The sequence below is a fragment of the Penicillium samsonianum genome, assembly GCF_028829775.1.
Source record: "Penicillium samsonianum strain IBT 33392 chromosome Unknown utg000005l_segment0_segment0, whole genome shotgun sequence".
In the NCBI taxonomy this organism is placed as follows: domain Eukaryota; kingdom Fungi; phylum Ascomycota; class Eurotiomycetes; order Eurotiales; family Aspergillaceae; genus Penicillium; species Penicillium samsonianum.
This window is the reverse complement of record NW_026643263.1, coordinates 3,110,193-3,131,712: the sequence shown is the minus strand read 5'-3', so window position 1 is coordinate 3,131,712 and position 21,520 is coordinate 3,110,193. Positions and strand designations below refer to the sequence as shown.

The 21,520-nt window shown below is 47.3% G+C and overlaps 11 protein-coding genes across 11 annotated transcripts; 6 read left to right on the top strand and 5 right to left on the bottom strand.

Moving 5' to 3' along the window:
* Positions 1–1,831: 1,831 nt before the first annotated feature.
* Positions 1,832–2,254, bottom strand: N7471_010083 (uncharacterized protein; the record flags this gene model as incomplete). The annotated part of the gene is made up of 2 exons (XM_057282802.1): positions 1,832–2,040; positions 2,152–2,254. The coding sequence occupies 2 exons, from the start codon at positions 2,252–2,254 to the stop codon at positions 1,832–1,834; spliced, it is 312 nt and encodes a 103-aa protein (XP_057133685.1).
* A 1,114-nt stretch (positions 2,255–3,368) lies between these two features.
* N7471_010082 (SNARE domain- containing protein) lies at positions 3,369–3,872 on the bottom strand (the record flags this gene model as incomplete). Its single annotated transcript, XM_057282801.1, has 3 exons — positions 3,369–3,527; positions 3,651–3,759; positions 3,847–3,872. The coding sequence occupies 3 exons, from the start codon at positions 3,870–3,872 to the stop codon at positions 3,369–3,371; spliced, it is 294 nt and encodes a 97-aa protein (XP_057133684.1).
* Positions 3,873–4,685: 813 nt separating this feature from the next.
* On the top strand, positions 4,686–6,992 carry N7471_010081 (fungal specific transcription factor domain-containing protein; the record flags this gene model as incomplete). Its single annotated transcript, XM_057282800.1, has 7 exons — positions 4,686–4,691; positions 4,751–4,822; positions 4,927–4,982; positions 5,036–5,125; positions 5,188–5,495; positions 5,557–6,446; positions 6,501–6,992. 7 exons carry the CDS (start codon positions 4,686–4,688, stop codon positions 6,990–6,992), a joined length of 1,914 nt encoding a protein of 637 aa, XP_057133683.1.
* A 200-nt stretch (positions 6,993–7,192) lies between these two features.
* Positions 7,193–8,540, top strand: N7471_010080 (NAD(P)/FAD-dependent oxidoreductase; the record flags this gene model as incomplete). Its single annotated transcript, XM_057282799.1, has 2 exons — positions 7,193–8,283; positions 8,348–8,540. The coding sequence occupies 2 exons, from the start codon at positions 7,193–7,195 to the stop codon at positions 8,538–8,540; spliced, it is 1,284 nt and encodes a 427-aa protein (XP_057133682.1).
* Positions 8,541–8,751: 211 nt separating this feature from the next.
* Positions 8,752–9,877, bottom strand: N7471_010079 (uncharacterized protein; the record flags this gene model as incomplete). Its single annotated transcript, XM_057282798.1, has 2 exons — positions 8,752–9,697; positions 9,756–9,877. The coding sequence occupies 2 exons, from the start codon at positions 9,875–9,877 to the stop codon at positions 8,752–8,754; spliced, it is 1,068 nt and encodes a 355-aa protein (XP_057133681.1).
* A 444-nt stretch (positions 9,878–10,321) lies between these two features.
* Positions 10,322–11,827, top strand: N7471_010078 (transcriptional regulator family TF; the record flags this gene model as incomplete). Its single annotated transcript, XM_057282797.1, has 3 exons — positions 10,322–10,378; positions 10,431–11,084; positions 11,141–11,827. The coding sequence occupies 3 exons, from the start codon at positions 10,322–10,324 to the stop codon at positions 11,825–11,827; spliced, it is 1,398 nt and encodes a 465-aa protein (XP_057133680.1).
* Positions 11,828–12,145: 318 nt separating this feature from the next.
* N7471_010077 (uncharacterized protein) lies at positions 12,146–12,834 on the top strand (the record flags this gene model as incomplete). Its single annotated transcript, XM_057282796.1, has 4 exons — positions 12,146–12,299; positions 12,356–12,375; positions 12,431–12,610; positions 12,682–12,834. The coding sequence occupies 4 exons, from the start codon at positions 12,146–12,148 to the stop codon at positions 12,832–12,834; spliced, it is 507 nt and encodes a 168-aa protein (XP_057133679.1).
* Positions 12,835–13,721: 887 nt separating this feature from the next.
* N7471_010076 (ankyrin repeat domain-containing protein) lies at positions 13,722–14,842 on the top strand (the record flags this gene model as incomplete). Its single annotated transcript, XM_057282795.1, has 2 exons — positions 13,722–14,474; positions 14,519–14,842. 2 exons carry the CDS (start codon positions 13,722–13,724, stop codon positions 14,840–14,842), a joined length of 1,077 nt encoding a protein of 358 aa, XP_057133678.1.
* A 1,533-nt stretch (positions 14,843–16,375) lies between these two features.
* N7471_010075 (uncharacterized protein) lies at positions 16,376–16,939 on the bottom strand (the record flags this gene model as incomplete). Its single annotated transcript, XM_057282794.1, has 2 exons — positions 16,376–16,586; positions 16,644–16,939. 2 exons carry the CDS (start codon positions 16,937–16,939, stop codon positions 16,376–16,378), a joined length of 507 nt encoding a protein of 168 aa, XP_057133677.1.
* Positions 16,940–17,966: 1,027 nt separating this feature from the next.
* Positions 17,967–18,404, bottom strand: N7471_010074 (uncharacterized protein; the record flags this gene model as incomplete). The annotated part of the gene is made up of 2 exons (XM_057282793.1): positions 17,967–18,190; positions 18,251–18,404. The coding sequence occupies 2 exons, from the start codon at positions 18,402–18,404 to the stop codon at positions 17,967–17,969; spliced, it is 378 nt and encodes a 125-aa protein (XP_057133676.1).
* A 584-nt stretch (positions 18,405–18,988) lies between these two features.
* N7471_010073 (uncharacterized protein) lies at positions 18,989–20,737 on the top strand (the record flags this gene model as incomplete). The annotated part of the gene is made up of 3 exons (XM_057282792.1): positions 18,989–19,675; positions 19,733–20,107; positions 20,177–20,737. 3 exons carry the CDS (start codon positions 18,989–18,991, stop codon positions 20,735–20,737), a joined length of 1,623 nt encoding a protein of 540 aa, XP_057133675.1.
* Positions 20,738–21,520: the final 783 nt, after the last annotated feature.

The window sequence follows — 21,520 nt, the reverse complement described above, 5'->3', positions numbered from 1 at the left end:
ATTATGGTGCCTTATGTGGTCCACTTCTGCGGACTTGTTTCGGGTAATATGTATACGTCGCATGCCAGCACTCGGCTTGTTCCCGATGATTGTGTATGCCGACCGCGGGCCTAGTCGGGATGCCTTCTAAACATGGGAACTCGGGCATTTCCGCTTCACCGGATCGGAATCCCGATTGTGTGCCGATTTAAGCTACCCGAGTCTGAGCGCTGTTAGTTGCCGTGTCTTAGTCTTTTTATACTGGGCTTCTCGGTGTGATGATTTAGCCTGAAACTTGTTTTTTTATTTATTATTTATTATTTATTTTTATCTTTTTTTTGACAGTGCCACCGTGTGGGCAACAAATATCCATTCCCACGGTGTGCGACCCACACTAATCTTATCTTTTCATCCAACCTTCCAAGGTAGCTTACAGCCATTTTGTTTTTGGTTGATAGGCCTAGAATCCTGAGACGGAGGGAAGGCACAATCACTTACGACCATCGAAGTCTAGAAAGCACTAAAGAAGACACTAAAAGAAGAGGGTCAGAGCGACAATCTACAAATTTTCAAGGATTTTCTTGCGGCCCCACCCAGAGCAGATCATCGACGGTGAACTTTTGCAGACTCTCCACTATGGAATTCTCTTCAGTGTCCAGAACTTCATGCCCACTCGGATTGCATCATGCCGAAGAAAAGTCAATAATGTGGACCTCGTTGTTTACGCGTAGGAGATAAGTACTCCGTCCAATGCCTACATATGTACATTGTGTAATTATCAAAGGCATGTCGTCATCGTGAGTGACTCACTCTTATTTTTATTTTTACCTTTCTACTATCAAACTATGTACTGCTAGCAGCAGCCATGTTACACCGCTAAACGCACTGTACAACATACAGTCTGCATGTAAACGCTGGGAACCTACTTTGATCTACGGAGTACATTGATCGCATCAAACCATTTTCCATTTTCAGACATCAAAGAGTAAGTGTAGCCAACCACAAAAAATCAGTAAACGCCTCATTCAGCCCTGGGAAACCAGCTTATCACTTCGGTTAATATTTTTCGAGATTGCCAGATAAGAAGCACCTCGAGGGTCTTTGCGCCTTCGCGCACCAATAATAATGGTTAGATCCAGATATCTTGCGATATCTGACCCACCCAACAAAAAAACACCGAAAGAAACAACACATTAAAAAAACACGGTTATAGAACCTGATAAGCAGTGGGCTAATGAGAACACTCATTGCATCCACTCAAGCCCAGTGGTGGTAGAAATATTTTTTTCCGTAGTTCTCAGGCCGATATAATATCTTTCGGTGATCGCCAGGGGCAAGGTTGCAATGTCTACCTAGGTAGTACTCCGTAGAGCGGGAACTAAAAGAGATCGCGTGGATCGACCGCCAAGACGGGAAATAAATTTCGCGCTCGCTAGGGCCTCGGTTGGGCCAATTGTACGCCGGAATCAGTCCACATGTTTGGGCAGTCAGGGTCTTGTTTCGGGTCTTTTTGGTTCGGGTTTTCCCGTGGTCTAGATCTGGCGTGCGTTGTACATCGTATACAATATATAGATCTGGCTTCATGTCAATAACAAACAGAGCCAAGGCGCTTTCAATGCTCTTATATTCTGAACATCGATCATTTCTAAAAAAGAAATATTTGCAATAGCAAGTCAAATTTGGAAAATTTTGTCAGAGGACACCCGAGAACGACCGACAATCTCATATAATCGGCTATGTCGCAGCTGCTCACGAGGGCTGATCGAAGCTAAGGAGACACCTGACTACGCCCGGCTGCTTAGCTCACAAGGGGAGATGGTTTTCCGTTCTGTTTAGCAGGCTTTGAATACCGTCATGGGTATGTAGCCTCGGCTGTCGGATCCAGCGCAACCGGCTTCGAATCCAGAATCGCAATGTCACCTCGGCAGCGAGGATATATGCATAGGCTGGACATGTGGAAGTGCTGCTTACTATGTAGATCATCAAAGAAAGAGCCCTTGTTGCCCACCATGGGACTAGCTCCCCCGATCTCGAGGAACGAGTTCAGGAATGAGCTCGCAGCTAGAGAGAGGTAGCTTCTGTTGGTGCCAACAACGTTCCGAATCGAGATGTACTGTGGTATCAGTGGCAGGTTCACGTGAAGAATGGCTCTTCCTTGATCTCTGCACTAACCACGGTTAAATTTGACGAATCGTGCGACGAGAACCCATTTTACAAGGGTGATGATTGGTGTTGCCGTGATGGCATGATACATTCCGTATCGGGTCGTGGCCATGGAGACAATGAGATCCAATACGGTATGTGGCCTTGATCGATTGCGAGTTAACTGAAAACTTGGTATTTTTGATGAGATTGGTTACCCCGGACTTAGGTTGGCATTCCAAGGCGTGTTCGCCGAAAACGGCGTTGTAACAGCGACATGTGGAAATGTGGCACACGACACAAGAGAAATAAGCGTACAGCATAATAAATAAACTTTCCCAATCGAGTCCTGCTTCTAATTTGAGGAGTCATGACGAGAAAAGAACGGAGTGAGAACAAGATCTGAATTAGGCTTTCATTGGATCTACCTATCCATACCACCTGCCTTCCGTTTTTGGTTAGTGTTTTTAGTCGCGACCTTGGTGCAGGTGAGCTTAAGCCCACGATCGACGATTAGAGTTTTTTTGGGGTAGAGATTCCAGGCCTAATTCTAAATATATCACGCCGGGGTGATGGACCACTTGGGGGTGATGTCAGTATAGCCGTGGGAGGAACCGATGGGTGTTACTGAATGACGTTGACCATTTGGTATATATATCCACCCGATCCATTGTGTACTACTTCAATTACGAAACGAGTAGAGACTGGAGCACGATTGAACAACCCAGTAGACAAGGGGCCAAGTATGTATTATGTTCACGAGTAATCACAGTATTAATGACATGGAAAATGGGAATAAGCAAAATTGTCACGTCGCAATGAGGTTGGAGCTGGCTACTCCAAGGAAGAGATCAGAACCAATTGGGCCGTTTTGCAAATCATGAAGACGTCAATCAAGAGAACCTATCGAAGGATGACCGGAGTGGGCCAAAGGAAGTGGTAGGAGACGCATCACCGACGCTCTTGGGCCACAATGTCTATAACCGGCACAGCCTGGAAAGAGAACAACGGGGAAATCCTGGGGCACAGTATACACTGCAAACCAACGTGCCATGCCATATTAAGATCGAACGAAGCACGGATGCGGTCCATAAGAAGAAGACAACCCAGCACCCTGGAATAACATGGCAGGATCGGATCATAAATGTTCGATACGAGTCTCGGTCCAGCAAGGGTATCGAATTTCGAGGGGGACGTGGGTAAAGGGTGCCGAGGAAGAAGCAGGTTGAAAAGACGAAAGTCGTCCTTCAGAAGATCCACCCAAGAATGATATAGAGAACGACACCGGCGGCAATACACATGCCCGCAATCTTCAGCACGGCTACAGAATCGCCTTGTTTCGCCATCCGCGTGAGTCGAGTGGCGCTACCTTTGAGGTTCGTTGAGAAGGAGGAGAATACATCGCTCTAAGAAGGCAAGATTGTCAGTCGCAAGTTAACCCGATGGAGGCGCCAGTCATAAGTATCTTCAAGTGACAAGTAAATGTCCTGAATCATTATCGGACCAGCAAAAGATTAACCAAGACGTACCGTATGGTCGAGAGTGTCCTGATCCCGCGCATTGTCATGGATATCGATCGTCACGGACCGGAGGGCTGAGACCTTCGAGGAGAGGGAATTGAGGAGCGCATTATTCTGCCTGTTTCAAAGTATCAGCACTAAAATCAAAACATAACTCCTTTCGTAGAGGCATCCGATGGGACAAGGTAGAGAAAGGGGGACGTACTGCTCGCGTTCGTAGGCGTCACTCATTTTCGATACTTTCAAAGTTTCCCTTAGAACTTTGCAGGGTTTTTATTCGGAGTAACGCGAAGCCCGCTAAGATCGGAAGATTGTCACAGAAATGAATGAGGTGGAGGTGAGTGGCCAAAAGCATGGGGAATCGGAGCCGCCGTCAGCTCCGTGGCAGATCACATGATCGTCGATCCTCACTATGCGGAAATTTACCACTTCGTTTCATTTTGTTTCATTAGCTTTGAAAAAGGTAGAGTTGAACAGTCTCACATTGTTTAGGTTACAGATACACCCTAATGCTATGTATAGTACACGGTGTATACAGTTGCGCATAATCTACATCAAGGGCCCACTTTATCGCGGAAATTCGAGTCTCATGATAAAGAGGAATTGCTATCTTGCAATTGGATAAGTTATGCTGGTATATCCGATCACATTTTCAATGAACATAGATTAGACATTTAAGTTTGGCACCTAAAGTCCCACTTGCCTAGGAAATTAGTGTGGTTGTATGAGACTGAGCCGGAAGATGTTTTAACCAAGCCATTAGGTCTTCCGGCGAATTCTAATTGAGCCTCAACTGTTGTTCATGTTGTTCCTTCTACAGTCAGAGCCCATTGGGGCTAGATAGAGAAATATAGAAGAGAAGCTAAGGGAGCTATATTGTACTTTGTATGTATTTTTAGGACCCACACCCGCTCCCCGCCTTGGATCGACGTTTTACCCGCGTGGAACAGCTCGGATCATCACCTTTTATGATGACATGATATGTAAAATGGCATCGACTGAAGATGAAAGGCCATCAAAACGAGCCCGTCAGGCTTGTGAGCCATGTCGGTGAGCTTGAACCTCGAGTATCCCAAGCTGAGAGGCAATTGGAGCTGACATTCCTCCAGCCGGAAAAAGTCGCGTTGCCCAGGAGAGAAACCGACTTGCTCGTATTGCGAGCGACTGGGTCAACAGTGCGTGTATGCAGGCAATGATACTGGAGAGGAAGGCCCGGGGCACTCCCAGAAGATGATGGTAATTATCATTGATGTCTAGAACCTAAGCAGATTCTAATATGGCATAGGAACAACGCATTTCCGGCATTGAGGGAAAGCTTGAGCAGTTGATGGAATACATTACGTGGGTTCCAATATTTTCTGTGTTCTGTTCTATTTGGCTGATTGAAGTTGCAGGCGACCTGCCTCAAATCACCTCTCTTCGCCAGTTGTCCCTGAGAATAACTCTCGGACAGCAGAGCTTCCACCTCCAGAGAGCTCTTCTATGTGGGTTCAGCTTGGAATTTACTGATTTACTTGCAAGAGATTTTTATTGACGAACGAAGTAGAACCGGATCATCTGGGATCCCAGATGCTGAGCTTTATCTGACCTTTTGTAATGCGCAGCCCCTTCTGTTATTCCCCCACAGATCCTCTCTGGCCTCCCTCGGGAAGCGGGACCCCGAGCTTCTACTCGCAATTGAAGCTCTTGGGGTCCGTTTCAAAAGACCAGGGGTCATTGACCAGGAATTACAACTGGAGATCAAGAGAAAAACAGAAAGGGCCTGTCAGATGGTCATGATGCGTTTGGCATCCGGTACTGTGGAGCTATCTACGATCCAGACCCTTTGTCTTCTAAGTATGCTGGAATTCACAGGTAAAGCGGCCCCGACCCGTGTCCTTGTGTTCATTTCTAACATTGTGTTTCATTTGTCTAGCGGGTCATATCGTTCGCGCAGGGTCTTATACCAGACTTGCCACATATTTGATGAGAAATCTCAGAATAAATGGCCTAGAGTCTCTAAGCAATTTGGAAACCGAGCGTGATGAGCGCAAGCTCTGCTACATAAGCCTCGTCATGCTTAAGAACCTTCAGGGGTCCCTACATCCACCTGGAAACAGCTTGGACTTACTTGCAGAGCCTGGTGAAACCGTCTCTCCATTGGGAGCTATGATTTTCAACAAAGAGATTGCCCGTGGTACTAGTGGTGACTCCAAGCCGGATATTGGCATCAATGGTAGCAGTGTTTACACAAGCGAGCTGTGGGCGATGGCATGTAATTATGCCGCTAGCCATGTCGGCGTTGACGCTCATCCCCCATGGTCTCCGAATTCTGATTACACCATGATCAATTTCCGACAGTGTGAGCATGAGAGTCTCATGCCACTGAGGTTCCGGCTTCATGCAAGTCGCTTCCAAGACCATCCGCCGGCCGAACTTCAGGCTCACCGTGACTACTGGAGCCCATGGCTATTCTTCCAGTTGGTTTGGCATGCGGTGCCTTGTTTAGTAAACCATCCTTTTCTGTTATCTATGCGACTTCGGAATTTCCGGAGGACAATGCCTCAGTCATTCCTCCGCAATTCTTTCGAGCAGCTGACCTTCCACTCGGGCTGGGTTGTTCATTTCCTCGAGCTTATTGAGACGAAGAAATTCGAGGTATCTGACCCGACCATAGGGCAATGCGTGGCAATTGTTGCTACGATCTATCTTCAACATAGTTTTGTCGAGGATCAAGCCTTTAACAGAAAGGCGCAAACGGGATTTGAGAAATGTCTCAGGTTCCTACGCAACATGGGTCATCGGTGGCCACACATCGATCGCCAGGTTAGTTTTCACCCAGCTGTTGCTTTGGCGTATTGGTTCTGATGTCACTTCTAGGTCCGACAACTCCAACAACTCCGGGACAGCGTTTCCCCTGGAGGTCTTATGACAGACGATATCGTCCCAGGAGGAACAAATTCTCGTCAGAAGTGGTCTGTAAACTTGCAGCTATTGTGGAAAATCTTAGTATATGCCCATGCAAGCAATATATCAGATCCTGCTAGCGATATCTTCGGCCCGGAACTTGCGAAAGACAGTGTCGGATTCTCAGGGGACCCTTCGGCTGGCGCTATCACCGAACGTGATTTTGCTTTGATTGGATCCGCCGGAATCTCAGGCCACAAGACAGTGGCTTCCGAGTGTGTTACATATCCACCTGAGCAGACTGAGGATCCCATACAAACGCCGAGTCAGACCTCACCGAGGATGGAGTTTTCAGGGCTTCCGGGAGATCCTAATATGGAGTTTAGCGGTGGTGATACGTTGTTCCTGCAACTTCAAGATTATGGGAGGGCATTTGAGGATTGGCTAAGCGTTAACCCAACGTGAGGTTGGAATTCAGACATTGATGATCTATACTTCATTCACGTTCTCATCCGGGGAACACGGACCGGATCCGACTTTTCCGGACGCCAAGACGGTATTGAGCCGGCCTTCCTCACCTACACCTCCGCATTTTATAAGCCTGGAAATCCTCCAACCGATTGCAGTTTGACAATATTCCCCGAGCTATCAATCTGTCGTTCAAAATGACCACAGCTAAGACAGACTCAATCCTGATCGTGGGCGCCGGCGTCTTCGGTCTGTCAACCGCCCTTGAACTCAACAAGCGCGGATATACGGATATCACCGTTGTCGATCGCTTTGTACCACCATCAGCAGATGGAAGCAGCGTTGACATCTCGCGCATTATTCGCGCCGACTATGCGGACCCAATCTACTCTCGAATGGCCCGGGAGGCATACAATGGCTGGACCACAGAGTACAAAGATCAATACTTCGAATCTGGATTCGCCTTGTTCTCGGAAACGCCTAAGAACGCATACATGGAGAAATCCAAGGCTGTGATTCGGGCGGCAGGAGGCAAATTAGATGATCTCGACGATGCTATGGATATCCGCAAACTCTACCCCAGCGTTCAAGCCGATTTTTCCGGCATGAACGGATATCACAATCCGAAAGGTGGCTGGGCCGATGCCGCAGGCAGCATTCAAAAGCTGGCTTCCAAGTGTACCGTGGCGGGTGTTTCGATCATTGCCGGGCCTCGCGGTACTGTTGTTTCCCTGCGCCGGGCGGGCTCGCGCGTTGTTGGCGTCAACCTTGTCGGAGGACAGGTATTGCTTGCTTCCCAGGTGATCTTGAGCACGGGCGCGTGGACTAACCGTCTTTTGAACATGGGTCATGCGGCGTCTTCCTCTGGCCAGCCTGTTGGCTTCATTCAGTTGACCGAGGAGGAGGCTCTCGAGATGAGAAAGATCCCGGTCATGATCAACATGAGCTCCGGCGTGTTCTCATTCCCGCCCACACCGGACACAAATGTTCTCAAGTTGGCGCGCCACGGCTACGGGTATGCAACCGATATCGCCGTCAATGTGGATGGTGTTCAGAAGTCGCTCTCATCCCCTAAGTTCGAAAGCAGCAATGCGGCTACTGGATATTTGCCTGACGACGCGGATGAATCATTGCGAAAGGGCTTGCGTCAGTTTTTCCCCAAGCTGGGCGATCGCCCTTGGATGAACCGTCGACTGTGCTGGTACACGGATACCCCTAACGGCGACTTCATTATCGACCATCACCCAACATTCCAGGGATTGTTCATGGCTACCGGTGGAGCTGGACAGTAAGTATTGATTGAAACCAGCACTATGCGTACTATGGATTTATACCAACTAACCTGACTTTAGTGGATTCAAATTCCTCCCTATCCTGGGCCAATATATCGCGGACTGCTTTGAGAACAAAGCACCCGAAGCTTTGCGCCAGAAGTGGAGAATGAACCTGCCCCAAGGCGACTCGAAAGGGCCCATGGCAGGCGATGGAAGTAGAGGAGGGCCCCCATTGAGGAAGCTTAGCCCGCTCGAACAAGCCAAGTTGTAAATACAGGATGCAATGATGCTACGATGATAGATATGACGATCGAATATATTTCTCACTGAATATTCCACATCAAATTCATGAGTTCAAGTCTAAGTCTATGAAAACCTTGGGAGTCCTTCACCTCCGGCCAGAAAGAAAAGCATCGCAGAAAAAAAAAAAAGAAATCTTGAAATACAACGTAGGCATCGAGTCATATCACACGTCCCATTACTCAAACATGAGGACTAAGTGGAACATGGTCCTTTTCGTCCTTGGATGCATCTCTCGTGTTGGTAGCAGTGCCCATAGCAAAGCTACCATCCTTGCACACAGGCCATTCATCCTGTCGCAGCCAATACTTCTCGTGAGAAGGCGCACCTTTGAACACCCCCTTCAAATCCAACGGATCGGCGAAGGTCTCCCACTGAGAGCGGCGGTCAATCCATCCGGGACCCATTCGCTCCGTGCGACCATCCGGACACAGATAGCGTAGCTTTTGGCGAGGAAGATGCCGACCAGGATGCATTAAGTTGAGCCACCAAGTAAAGAGCAGCATCGGACCCAGTTCAAATGCGTATAGATACCATTCGTTGCTGAGAATTGGCCCGCAGTTCTCCCGACATCCAAGATTACCAAACATCTCGAAAGCCTCGGCGGCGCGGAAGATACACCGCAACAAGACAAGAGTCGATGTCCCGTAGAGTGTGATGCAGATCATACGGACATTTGGCGAGAGCATCCGAGCCCGAGAGCAGCGCGTGTGGACCGCTGCAACGATCCCGATGACGCAGCATTCGACCGCTGCTTGGAGAACGAGCCCCGCAGCGATGAGAGTCCCGCCGGCCTTGTACTTGTCCAGGTCAGAGCCGGCTGCTGCGTTCTTGGCTGCTCCTGCGACTGTAATTGCTTCCACGGCAGCGCCGACATAGACGAAGAAGATGAGCACACGGTTGGGGTTGAGGACCGCGTGCATTGGTAAGTAGTTCATGAGGCGTCCGACGAGGTTATACGCGGCGGCTGAGTAAACTGGTGGGCCGACATAGATGAAAACTGTTGATGCGATATAGATGTTTAGGTTTGCTGGATGGTAACTTGATATGCAGCGGAGAATCCAGCCTGCGGTGAACAGGGCTCCACCCCAGCAGATGAAAAAGGTGACGCGCCAGAATCGGTAGCGGCTGAAGAAGGTGTTAGAACAAACTTGTTGTTTTCTCAAATTCCATGTCAAATACTTACTAGTTTTGGTAAATATGCAGGAATAGAGACACGCCGACCAAAGCGGCAAAGACAGCTGGTAATATATGACTTGGATCGTATAAGTAGAGATTTGCCTCTGCATCCGAGTTATTTGTGGTCATGATGAAGTCCAATGAATTCTGAATAGGATATGAGAATGCTGGGTGATTGCATGTTTAAATACCTTCTCACCAGCGTGCTGATCTACAGATGAAGCGCTATATAGGTCTATATCTGGTTAGACCCAGCTGTGGCAGTTCACTTCAGCCCCATTGATGTCCACGGGTCCACTGGCCATATAGTCAATGGACTGGCCAATCAGCGACGGCCAACTCAGCCTTGGGGGGCGGCACATTTGACCCGAAGCGGTTAGACTACACTGCGCCGTAATAACCTCAACCTAGTTGTTTGGTGCCTTTTTTGCCCTTTTCCTTTTTTAGTGCGATATATTATGATTCATAGCCTTCTGCGGCATACTCCGCACTAAATAGACACGTTACTGAAGGCCTGCAGTGTCCGTTTTGAGATCCACGCTCCGCTTCCCCCACTCAGGTCTTGACCCCGCCATGCCGGGTGTCCCAACAGGTCGGGCCTGTGACGCGTGTCGCAAGCAGAAGAAAAAGGTACGTGCGCTAAAGTTTTGGCATAGAGTGTCATTCCTGATAAGATGTCAAGTGCGACGAGAAAAAACCTGCATGTGGACGATGTCTTCGTCTGAAAGTGAGCTGTGTGGGGTCCGGTCAGCAACGATTCAAGTTCAAACAACAACAATTTTCTCCCAAATCAAATCAAAGCGGCCAAATGACTCTCGCCCCAAGATCAAGATCAACAGAAGAAGAAAACCATTGTTTTGAAATACCCCGGGCATGTCCTGGCAATAGTATGACAGCATTGACCAATTCGTTTGTCGGCGCCATAAAACGATCCACTGACCTCCGGTACAATATGTGGTGGTCTTTCGGCATTTTTCTGGAAGATGTACCCCGAAGACTCGGTAGCAACGAAGCACTCGACCGTGCAGTTGACGCTGTGACCACTGCCCACGCAGGCTTCTGCACCCACCAACCAGTTTCAACTGAGGCAATAGCCAAGTATTCATATGCGCTCAAAACGCTAAGAGTCTATCTAGATGACCCGCTCCAGGCGAGTGCTTCCAGTACACTATGTGCCGTGATGATACTTTTGGTCTGCCAAGCATTCATCGGAAATAACGGGCAAATGCTATCAGGACATGCGCAAGGGGCCGCCAGCATTCTACACGCGCGAAAGAACTTTGGGCCACGCGACGACTTTGAGCGGAAATTGTTCCTCTCTTTACGTGGAAGCGTGGTAAGTCACCCATAACTCCCACCATTCTCCTAACCCAAGCTGATCACACCCCTAAGTTATTCGAGGGTTTATTCAATGATGCTATCGACCTGAGCTCCGAGGAGTGGGATGCCTTAGTCACGAATGACTTTGATCAAAACGAACCTGAAGGCCAGATTTTGCGATGTTTAGCACGAGCCCCGGTCCTAATCAAACGGGGCAAACGAGCTATAGGTGACGGCGAAGATTTAACACTCTTAACGATGGAAGTCCGACAAATATACGAAAAATGCAAATTGATCCTGAGTGGATTGAAAGCACGAACAGTCGAATTTGAAATGACGCAGCTCAGCACTATGACAGAAACCTTCATGAGCCGGATCTTGCGAGCACATTATCTCCGCACCCATGGAATCGGTCTCGCAATCACGATGTTTTTCAATTGCATCCTTCAGGCACTGGATCCCAGTGACTGCACCTGCATGGTAGAATCGAGATCTCTTGTTAAAGATACTCTCGTACATGCCCAGAAGTCCAATATGTACAGACCTGTTGGAGCAGGATACGTAATAATGTGTCTGTCAGCAGCATGGGCCGTTACTGCAGACACCCACCTGCGGTCAATGGTGGAAGCCACCTTAATTGACTATCATGGCGACTTTGTGACCCACAATGATGTGAATATACCCCGAGAGCTAGAACGGGCGAGTGAGAACTTACGGCTTGGATCGACTGCTCAGTTGAATGCGATTTTTACTCCCTGAGAATATAGAGCTGTGTAATATACCCAAATATAACTTATTACCTTTATTCTACGGTTAGACGACTACGAGGAGAGAATGAACACAATAGAACACCAGTTCAAGTTCAATGGCGTAGGCCGCAATCCGCCCCCGAACATCGCGAACAATGCGGGGATATCGGGGCCACGCCCCGGCGTCGGCCATCGGATGCGCCATTGCTCAAAATATCGGATCATGGGTCCGACTCGGATATAGATGAAAGCTATATGAAGGATATCGGTTGCCTACCTCGGTGTAGCTACTCGATCTCTCCATATCAGTATCCCATTCTATAGCAAGATGCTCAAATTTGGCCATGTTATTCCTCAAATCCGTTCATGCAGCTATCAACCATGGCGCTGCGGCAACGTGATTGGACCTTTGCTACAAGCAAAGCCATACTCATCGTCTTCGAAGATAACAACGCACTTTGGCGGCAAAGGGTGTGCTCCTCGTGAGTCTTTTACCATCCAACAACACACATATTACGAAACTAATGCACAACAATAGCCCGATCCCGCGTTCCTTACGTACGTATACCAAAGAACATTCAAACCTTTTCTTCTCACCTAACAAATTGTCCAGTCCCCTGCCGCTAAAGGCAACGGGTTCGTCTTTGTATCAGGTCAAGTAGCCGCCGACAGTAATGGTAAATATCTTCCAGTCGAGGCCTCCGTCGCCGAGAAGACACACAAGATAATCCAGAATGTCAAGAGTATCCTGGAAGCTTCCGGGTCCTCTCTAGACCAAGTTATCAAGGCCAATGTAAGTGAATCGAACAGGGGATATAATTATACCAATATCGCTTTTCAGGAATGGCATATTAACGGAGCCAGATTATCTTTGTTCACTTGGATCGGGACTATGAGGAGTTCAATGAGGTTTACAAGCAATACTTTCCTCATAATCCGGCCAGGACAAGTGTTGAAGTTAGCGGACTACCCAAGCCTGCTGATTTGGAGATTGAGGTTATTGCGCTGGCGGATTAAGCTCTCAAGCAAGGAATTATATGCTAGAGGATAGAACCCTCCAACAATCCACAATATGAGGAAAGTAGATAAGGACTACTAAAATAATCTACATTCATGAATTTTTATGTCTAGCTTACAAGTGAGCCCTTGTATTAAAAGTCTATTCTTTTCATTCAAGGCAGACTGTAAGCGTCATATGGATATTTTGTCTACATTCATATAGTCAATAAAGACGAATGAAAATGTAGACAAAAACACAGCGCAGACAACTGAAAAGATGAGATTGATGGTCTCAGGCCCTGGGCATCAGGTAGGCATGTAGAGGCTTATTGAATTGCTATTGGTAACAAAAGGTGTAACTCATTTATATAGGACCAAGTTATGTAGAATACTACCTGGGCGGACTCGTAGCACATATCTCTTAGATTCTATTGTTCTATTGTTCTATCGTTTTATCGTTCTATTGATTTATTGATTTATTGATAACGATAATGAAAGCAAATTGATCTCTAGGTAGATTATAGGTTATCTAGGCCAATTCAATCTCCAGGGCTCGAGGACAAGCTAAGTGAATACAAAGTGAGAGTCGCCTGACAAACAAGGCCACCTGGTTATCGGAACAATCCTCAATTGCTTCACATCGATGCTATACATTGTCTGCCTTCATCCGATCTTCTTCTTCACTTTACTATCTCGCTCGGATCTCACCTGTTCATCTGCTCATCTGCTCAACTTTCTTCTTTCTTCATCAACCTCAACTGCTCATATCTCACTTGCTCATTCTCTATTATTGCAGCTAGTGATATTTTCATTTTTGTGACAACTACTTCCTCTCGATCCTCTTTCCTTCGACTGTCACATCCTCAGCACTCTGTACTTTGACATTGCCTCTCGCAAGGACAACCATGTCGCTTGATCTCCTACCCACAGAGCTCATTCTCATGATTGACAGCAATCTGGAGACACTAAGAGACCGCAATTCCTTGATTTGCACAAGCCCACGTTTTGCCCTCATTTTCGAAGACAAACTCTACCAGGACCGTACAGCACATGAACACGCTTATATAATCCTATGGGCAGCCAAGCGAGGCCTCGATGGCACAATTCGCAAGTGCCTGAAGGCTGGCGCCAAGATTGCACTACGAGATAGATTCAGGTCTCATCTGAGCGATACCAATGACCCCGAGCGTTTGGGCGTCATCCCACGGCACCCGAAATCACACCCGTTGACTGCAGCAGCCGAAATTGGCTCGATTTCTTGTGTCAGGCTTTTCCTTAAAGCAGGCGTCAATCCCAACTTGTTGGATGAACACTACGAAACCCCGATGAGACAGGCCGCAGGAAATGGCCATGTGAACGTTGTTAAGCTGCTACTTGCCAGCCGTCATGGTTCCGAATTCTACGGTGCTTTCAAGCTGCGACGACCTCTGAAGCTTGCTGCGGCTCGTGGTCATTTACCCGTGCTCGAAGCTCTCTTCTCCTTCCTTGAACGTGCCGATCGAGTTCTCACCGTTAAAGATGCTGCACAGATCATCCTGTACGAGGGACTCTGGCACTGCAAAGAAAATGTCGTCAGATATGCACTCGAAAAGGGCGCCGATGTGAATGACCACAATGAAGAGTTCGTGTTGCGCTTTGCTCCGGATTTACGCCCAGAGGTACCCCCGAGAGCCCACGACCCAAGTTGATTCAAGCACACAAGAGTGGAATGACCATTCGAGGGACCAACACCCCTGGCTGGTCAGCCCATACACCAAATACACTCCACGCTGCGCTCATCGGCGGCGATATGGATCTGGTTCAGTTGATCCTTGACCATGGTTTTGATATTTCTCAGATTAGGCCCATCCTGCAGTACGCAGTCTTTCAGAGAGAGAGCAGATTCATCACTATGTTGATGAAAATGGGGGTTACCATTACCTCCAATATGCTTCATGAGTCTGTTTATGGTGGAGATCCGGTTCTGAGGGAGTTCATGAAGAAACCCATCCAGAAAATCCTGGAAGAACTAGAATTCGAGCCTTGACTAGACAGGTACATTTGTTCTGCCCCACACCGAGAGATCACGATGACACATATTCTCACCACAAGCATTTGATCAATCGCATATTTGCCTTGCATATTTTCCAGTTTCCAGTTTCCAGTATTCTTTTTTCTGTTTATCTTCTATTCAGATGGTGAAGATCTCAAAGACAGGGCAGTGCACAAAAAGCTAAAAAACAAAAACGAAAAAGAAAAAGCATTTGAACAGCGAAATGAAGCGTTTAAACATTCACGATCTCATTAGTATAAGGACACCCTGAGTGGGCGGTTTAAACAGCTTTTAGTTGGTGCATAGCGAAAACAGGAACTAGCCCTATCATGGCAGGCCTTAGATCTTAGTCCGTTCATGTAGCAGTAGACTTTTCATAGACATACACGTATTGATATTGGATTAATAGCCTACATATCGCTTCGGCGATAGGTCGGGTAACTAAAAGCATCCATCCATTTTTACTAAATGTCATTCCTAAACCTACGTAGTTCAATGCTCTGATTGATACAGATTTACGTCCTAAACCCATCACATGATACACGCAAATCTCTTACTCAGATCCTCGCAAACCCCGCGGTCTATATCGCTATAACAACTGCCTATGTATTCAAATGGATGAGTATCGCGAAGATCATCGTTCTTATCTTTGAACTGCAAACAGCACGCCTAGTAACAGATATATGTTTGAATAATGAAACCACTGTTGAAAATCCAGGTTAATTCTCAGTAATTAACATGGAGCTTTCAACGCTAACCCTAATTCGGCATGCTTTATGCATTACGAATCACTATGCAACCCCCATGCCAAGAACCTCGAGGTCCTACGGAATCGAGATTAGCGCGTCGATGCAGCTTGCCGTCTACACCACTAATTCCTGTATACAACCGCCAGTTTGTTGTATCACAGGGAGTCATTTCAATCCGGGCTGCATTCAGTGCTATCACCGTCCTTCTTTCTGTTTCCATTACGAATTGATAGATTCCAGGGGGAGAAGAAGAAGCCTATAAATATGGGCTTCTTTCTATGTATGAAGAGATTAGACAGTTTTACAATTCCATTTCTGGCACTATATTCATAGTTCCATTTATCTTTGCAAGAGATACTCCATCTATTTTACATGCTGTATAGTCCCTCAGTGTACTATTTTCAACAACCACCAGATATTCTAACCCAGCAGTATATCGCAACCATATCATCATCAGTTATATTATTAAAATAGATGATATTATCGAAGAGATTGGTGTGAAATCTTCGTGGAGGACTGTCTATTCTAGCCGCAGAAAGGCAATGAGTGAGGATAGGGCTGGTATGTTTCTTAATTAAATGTCAGATCCCCATTTCGAGTATCGTAGTACTGTATGCCCGAACCCCTCCTCATTTTGAACCTGTGATACGACCTTAGAAGTGTTATTACATTTCATAGTCCTGCGAAGCGGTGATCTGCCGTGTGATGGTCGTAGCTCATCAACAGAGATAAACCCTCTTCTGCGGTCGACCATTGCATTCATCACCAACAGGTCCCATTATTGATCCGTGGAAATGAAGGGAGTGCCAAAGCTCCACTCCGCTCGTACCTCCGCGGTGTTTTCAGCGACATCCGCCTCGGGAGATGGTGTATGAATTTCAACAATGATGGATCCGCCATACGCGATTTGGCGTGCGAGGCCCTCCGCGTGGGTTTTTATAGCAGCGGAATCGTCATCACGCAAAGAGACTAGTTTATTGATCGTCCAGCTTGACATATATTAGTTAGGATAGTCAAGAAAGAGACAATTAATTTGGGGGCTATACCTTCTTCCGTTGTTGCTGTCACCAAGCCACTCTTGAAGCCATCCAGATGATGTTGTCGAGAAACTGTCACTCAATTCACCGGACTGGTCCCAATAGCGACGATCACGTTCGTTGCCCGTCAAGAATTCTCCAGACTTGATTTTCGCGCTCCTTGAACAATCAATCCAGAGATCAAAATCGACAACTTCGGTCTGTTCTCCCGTCGTGTGCGTTCCGAGTAATTGTAGAGATATATTTGGCGGAGACGCTAGCTGGGAGATAAGAGAGGCTCCAGGGTTCTGTATTGTGGATATCATTCTGCTTTGTTGGTGGTTATGCGAAACCTTGCTAAATGAAATGTTTTTAAATGAGGGAGAGCTGGGGAAAAGAAGAAGCCCTCCGCTCACTTATGTGGTGTGGATTAGGCAGAGATGACGCATAGTCAACGTAGACACCTGGGCAGGGGAATGTGCTGTATTCTTTGTAAAATAGACAAGGATACGACTAGGGGGCGGTATTAGAGTCAAAAAGCGGGAACCCCCAAATTTAGCGTGTGATGGCCCCTACAGCTGATAGCCGCGAATCGTCCACCTCGAGCCAATCTAGTTACGACCATGATTGTTATATAAGTCCCGGGGCATTGTAGATGTGACTACCTGCGGGATGGCATCAGAGGCGGCTATTTATGGGCTTTCCTTTTTAAATATAACGCATGTACGGCGTTAGAAATCGCCTGGAGGACGATAGGAATTGAATTGGTCAGTTATTTCATGGCTGTGTCTGCGGATATGAACAAAATATTAACAATTTCCCAACCACAGAACCACATGCGTGATCAAATCATAGATACTGTAGTGGGGGGTTGAGACATTGAGCAGGGTATGGATTCCTAGTGTCCCTAGTGCTGTAACAGTGTAGGGATGTACGGAGTAATACGACTAGGATAGTGATACGAGAGTCAAAAGAGCTCTTAGTCTAGCTCTTTAGCTATTTTGTTGTAAGTAAGTTGTTAAATTATCTACAGACTCAAGGGATCAAAGAAGAGAGACTGGCTTGATTTCTATAATGATGGACGACAGGAAAGGAAAAGAGAGAAAGAAGAGGGGAGCTAGCTCACTATCTGCCTCAGATGCTTTCACATGCTTTGCCCCACAGGCGAACATGGATACCAGCCAATCTGGGCTCCAAGAGAATGTACGGTAGGTCTGGTCTTAAGGGAGTATGGGGCGCGGCTGAAAGCCCTGTTTCGATATGGGTCGTCTGTGAGTGAGGTGAGCTGTCAAGTGGTCTGTATATGATACATATGTAGTAATCGGTAGTCATCCATCCCCCATACTCGTCTCATTAACTCATTTGGTTCCCTAAAAGCATCATATCTTCCTCTGGAGGAGGCCTCATCATCCACTCGTCTTGGATGAGCTCGTACGAGTTGGCCCTCACTTCGGGATCCCAAGTTAGTATCTTGCGTATGAACCGGAGAAACTGGTCTTTTTCCTCTCCGGGTGGGATTGTGGTGGCGAAGTCCTCGAAAGAGGTTTTGGGTATGGGAGGCTCGGACGCCCAGTTGCCTATAGAGAGACATGGGTAAGCTTAACCTTCGTTCAGCCTACAGATAAAGGCAAACCTACCCTGCTCATCAAAATAGGTTGAAAACAGTGGGCTTTTGCGAATCATCTCCAGCGGTGGAGGACCCAGATATGCAATATACTGGGCCAGTGCCAGTGAAAGAACATATTGATTGTTCACCCGATCAATGGGGTCGATCAGATTCTTCCCTTCCATGAGCTCAAAATGATTGATTGAGGAGGTGTCCGCTGAACATGATATCAACCCCTCGTGCTCTCTGTGTCATGTCATTTCGTGTTTTGCCAAGCCTATGTGGCAGCCTTAGGTATGTAGTCATCATATCAGCCCTGGAGATTTCTAATTCATACCCTTACACTCACTTTCCTGTCCCCTAGAGGGGTCGTAACGAATAGTCCCTGTACTATTAGAGAAATTGGGTGACTTAGAAGTAGAGCTACCTGCTTAGAGTTATGATCTTGGAAATAAATACATTTCTTTTAAAAAAGAAAGCCCCTTTGCCTATAGGGCAGAGCGATAAAAGGAAGAAATCCACCGCAGGGAGGCATTACGGATGTTTGACGTTGGATTTCTGAGTGCCTGAATACCTGACCATAGTGCCGTTTACTCTTCATGGTTTGTCCATATCTGCCTGCAAAACTTTGATTTAAAGTCAACTGTTTCCTGTCCTCTTTTTCAATCTCGCTATCATCTCTCGCTTCCCATCAAAATCCTCTACCGCAAGCTCCCACGATCCCCCACGAGCCCCGGCAAGAGGCTTTGTTGCGTGACCACCTGACATTATGGCATCTATCCAACTTTGCAGGGATACCTTGGAGACCGACGAACATATGAAGCTTGTCAAAGGTGATGTTTCCAAAACATCGACATACGCAAACACCCGCTTGGAGGAGGAGCTAATAACCGCACCTCTATTCTCACTCTCTGCTTGTGAGGCTCTGGATAGCGAGCGCCTGAATAACGAGGAAAACCTCAACGGAGACCCCACATACCCCCAGTATGGACTGCTTGGTATGCGCAATCGATCCGCCAACACCGAACCAGAACAAGAGGATCTTGTGTACGCCAACGTGTCGGCGCCCTGGTCTGCCTTCATCTGCGGCAGCCAAGGAAGTGGAAAGAGTCATACCTTGTCCTGCCTGCTGGAAAATGCATTGATCGCATCCTCCCCTGCCGGGCAGCTATCGTCACCTCTGGCTGGACTAGTCATTCACTATGACAAGTTCACAGCCTTTTCCAGCACGCAGCTGTGCGAGGCGGCGTATCTTTACTCCTCGGATATCCCTGTCCGAGTTCTGGTGTCCCCAACCAATTACCTTGCCATGAAGAAGGCATACGAAACACTGTCAGGCGGTTCCAAAAAGCTGAAGGTTCAGCCACTCTATCTGCCCCAGAAGGACCTCAACATTGGCATGATGAAGACCCTGATGAGCATCGGCAACAGAACCGAGCAGCCTCTTTACATCGAGGTATGTCAACACACATGTCATCTATGCTGACAATGTACTAATAAGCTACTCATATAGGTCGTGATGAAGATCCTTCGGGATATGGCCATAGCCAACCAGGGCAAGTCGGGTTTCAACTACACCGCATTCAAACTTCTTCTGCAGCGTGAGCAGTTCGTAAAAGGCCAGCTTATGCCTCTTAATATGCGCTTGGAGGTTCTCGAATCGTTTTTTGAGCCTGGATCTGTGCCTGGTGCAAATCCCGATAAGCCAAAGCAACATGATGCTGATGATGTCTGGAAGTTTCCTCCGGGCACTTTGACAATAATCGATTTGAGCTGCCCGTTCGTTGGCCAAGAAGATGCGTGCGCTCTTTTCAACATCTCGGTTTCCTTGTTTTTGAAGAACCGCCACGATACGGGTCGCATCATTGCTCTCGATGAGGCGCATAAAGTTCGTGGACCTTCTCCCGTTTCTTGGGTCATCCATATTCTCCCATACTGAAACTTGCTTTGATTATAGTTTATGACTTCGGCCTCACCAGAAGCCGCGGATCTGACGGAGACACTGCTATCTGTCGTCCGCCAGCAGCGACACTTGGCCGCGCGAGTGATCATAGCAACACAGGAGCCAACTCTTGCACCGGCACTGCTTGAACTTTGCAACGTGACAATTATCCATCGCTTCTCGTCGCCAGCTTGGTTCAAGGCGATCAAATCACACATCGCGGGAGCTGGGGTTGAGAAACTTAGTCCAGACACAGCGGCCTCGTCGACCGTCTTTCACAAGATTGTTCGTCTGCCAACTGGGGAGGCTTTGGTATTTTGTCCAACAGCCCTGTTAGATATCACAAAGCACAGCGACCAGCAGAGTGAGAAGTCTTCAAGTGTTACCTCTTCCAGTAGGTCAGATACTCCAGATGATCCGTCCTCTGCGGACAGCACCCAGGTTACGACAACCGACTCGGAATCTCAAGACGAGTCTACTTTGCATCGCGTCATTCAACTCGGAACAGCATATGCCCACATTCGTGTGCGGAATAGGGTCACCGTTGACGGTGGTCGCAGCGTGCTTGAGCGTTAAGTTGCCCCCGATGTTGAAGTGGAAATGCAAGGTGCATTTACCGTGCATGAAAATTCCCGGTTATGGGTTGAACTATCTAAGAGGTGGATTTCTGCGTGCTACGTAAAAGTAACAGGTGACCAATACAGTACTTGAAATTATGTATCTTTTAATCTCTCTTGTATGCAGGCTTGTTTCCGCATCTGGTCACTGTGTACAATAGAAATTCTGATGATTCACAATCCGTTCGTAAGACTATTAATCTACTATGACTATACCCAATTTTCCTTTTAGATTCCTTACACATTCTACGTCATATTTGAGGGCTGGTAGAATGCTGACGACGAATCTCAACTCCAGAAGAACCGAACAGAGGGGCCATTAAGATCAATGGGTTAGACAAGATGCACTGCGAAGCCAAACGCAGCTTGGCCCGACAGCGGTGGAAGTGTCGGAGAGCACAAACAGATGCTCGAGACCGAACGAGGACTTTTTATTACGACAGTCAAGACAAGAATCTTTCCCGGCAACCAACCTGGATACCATTTGGACTATTTTAATCTCTCCTAAGAGTCGTCCAATAAGCGCTGTTCCGACCTTGTGTTTATGCTTCGTGCAACTCCATGTACTCCAATACTCCCTCCCTAGGCAACCATTTTGAAATATCAGAGCCTCTCTAAAAGCGAGATTTCTTTGGACTAGTAAATCTAAAAGGTATGAGGAGTTAATTGTTTACCATTTTTCGTGTGTAGACCGGGAGCTGGGTTGAAAATGTGAAACATATCTTACCTTGACTTTTTGTCC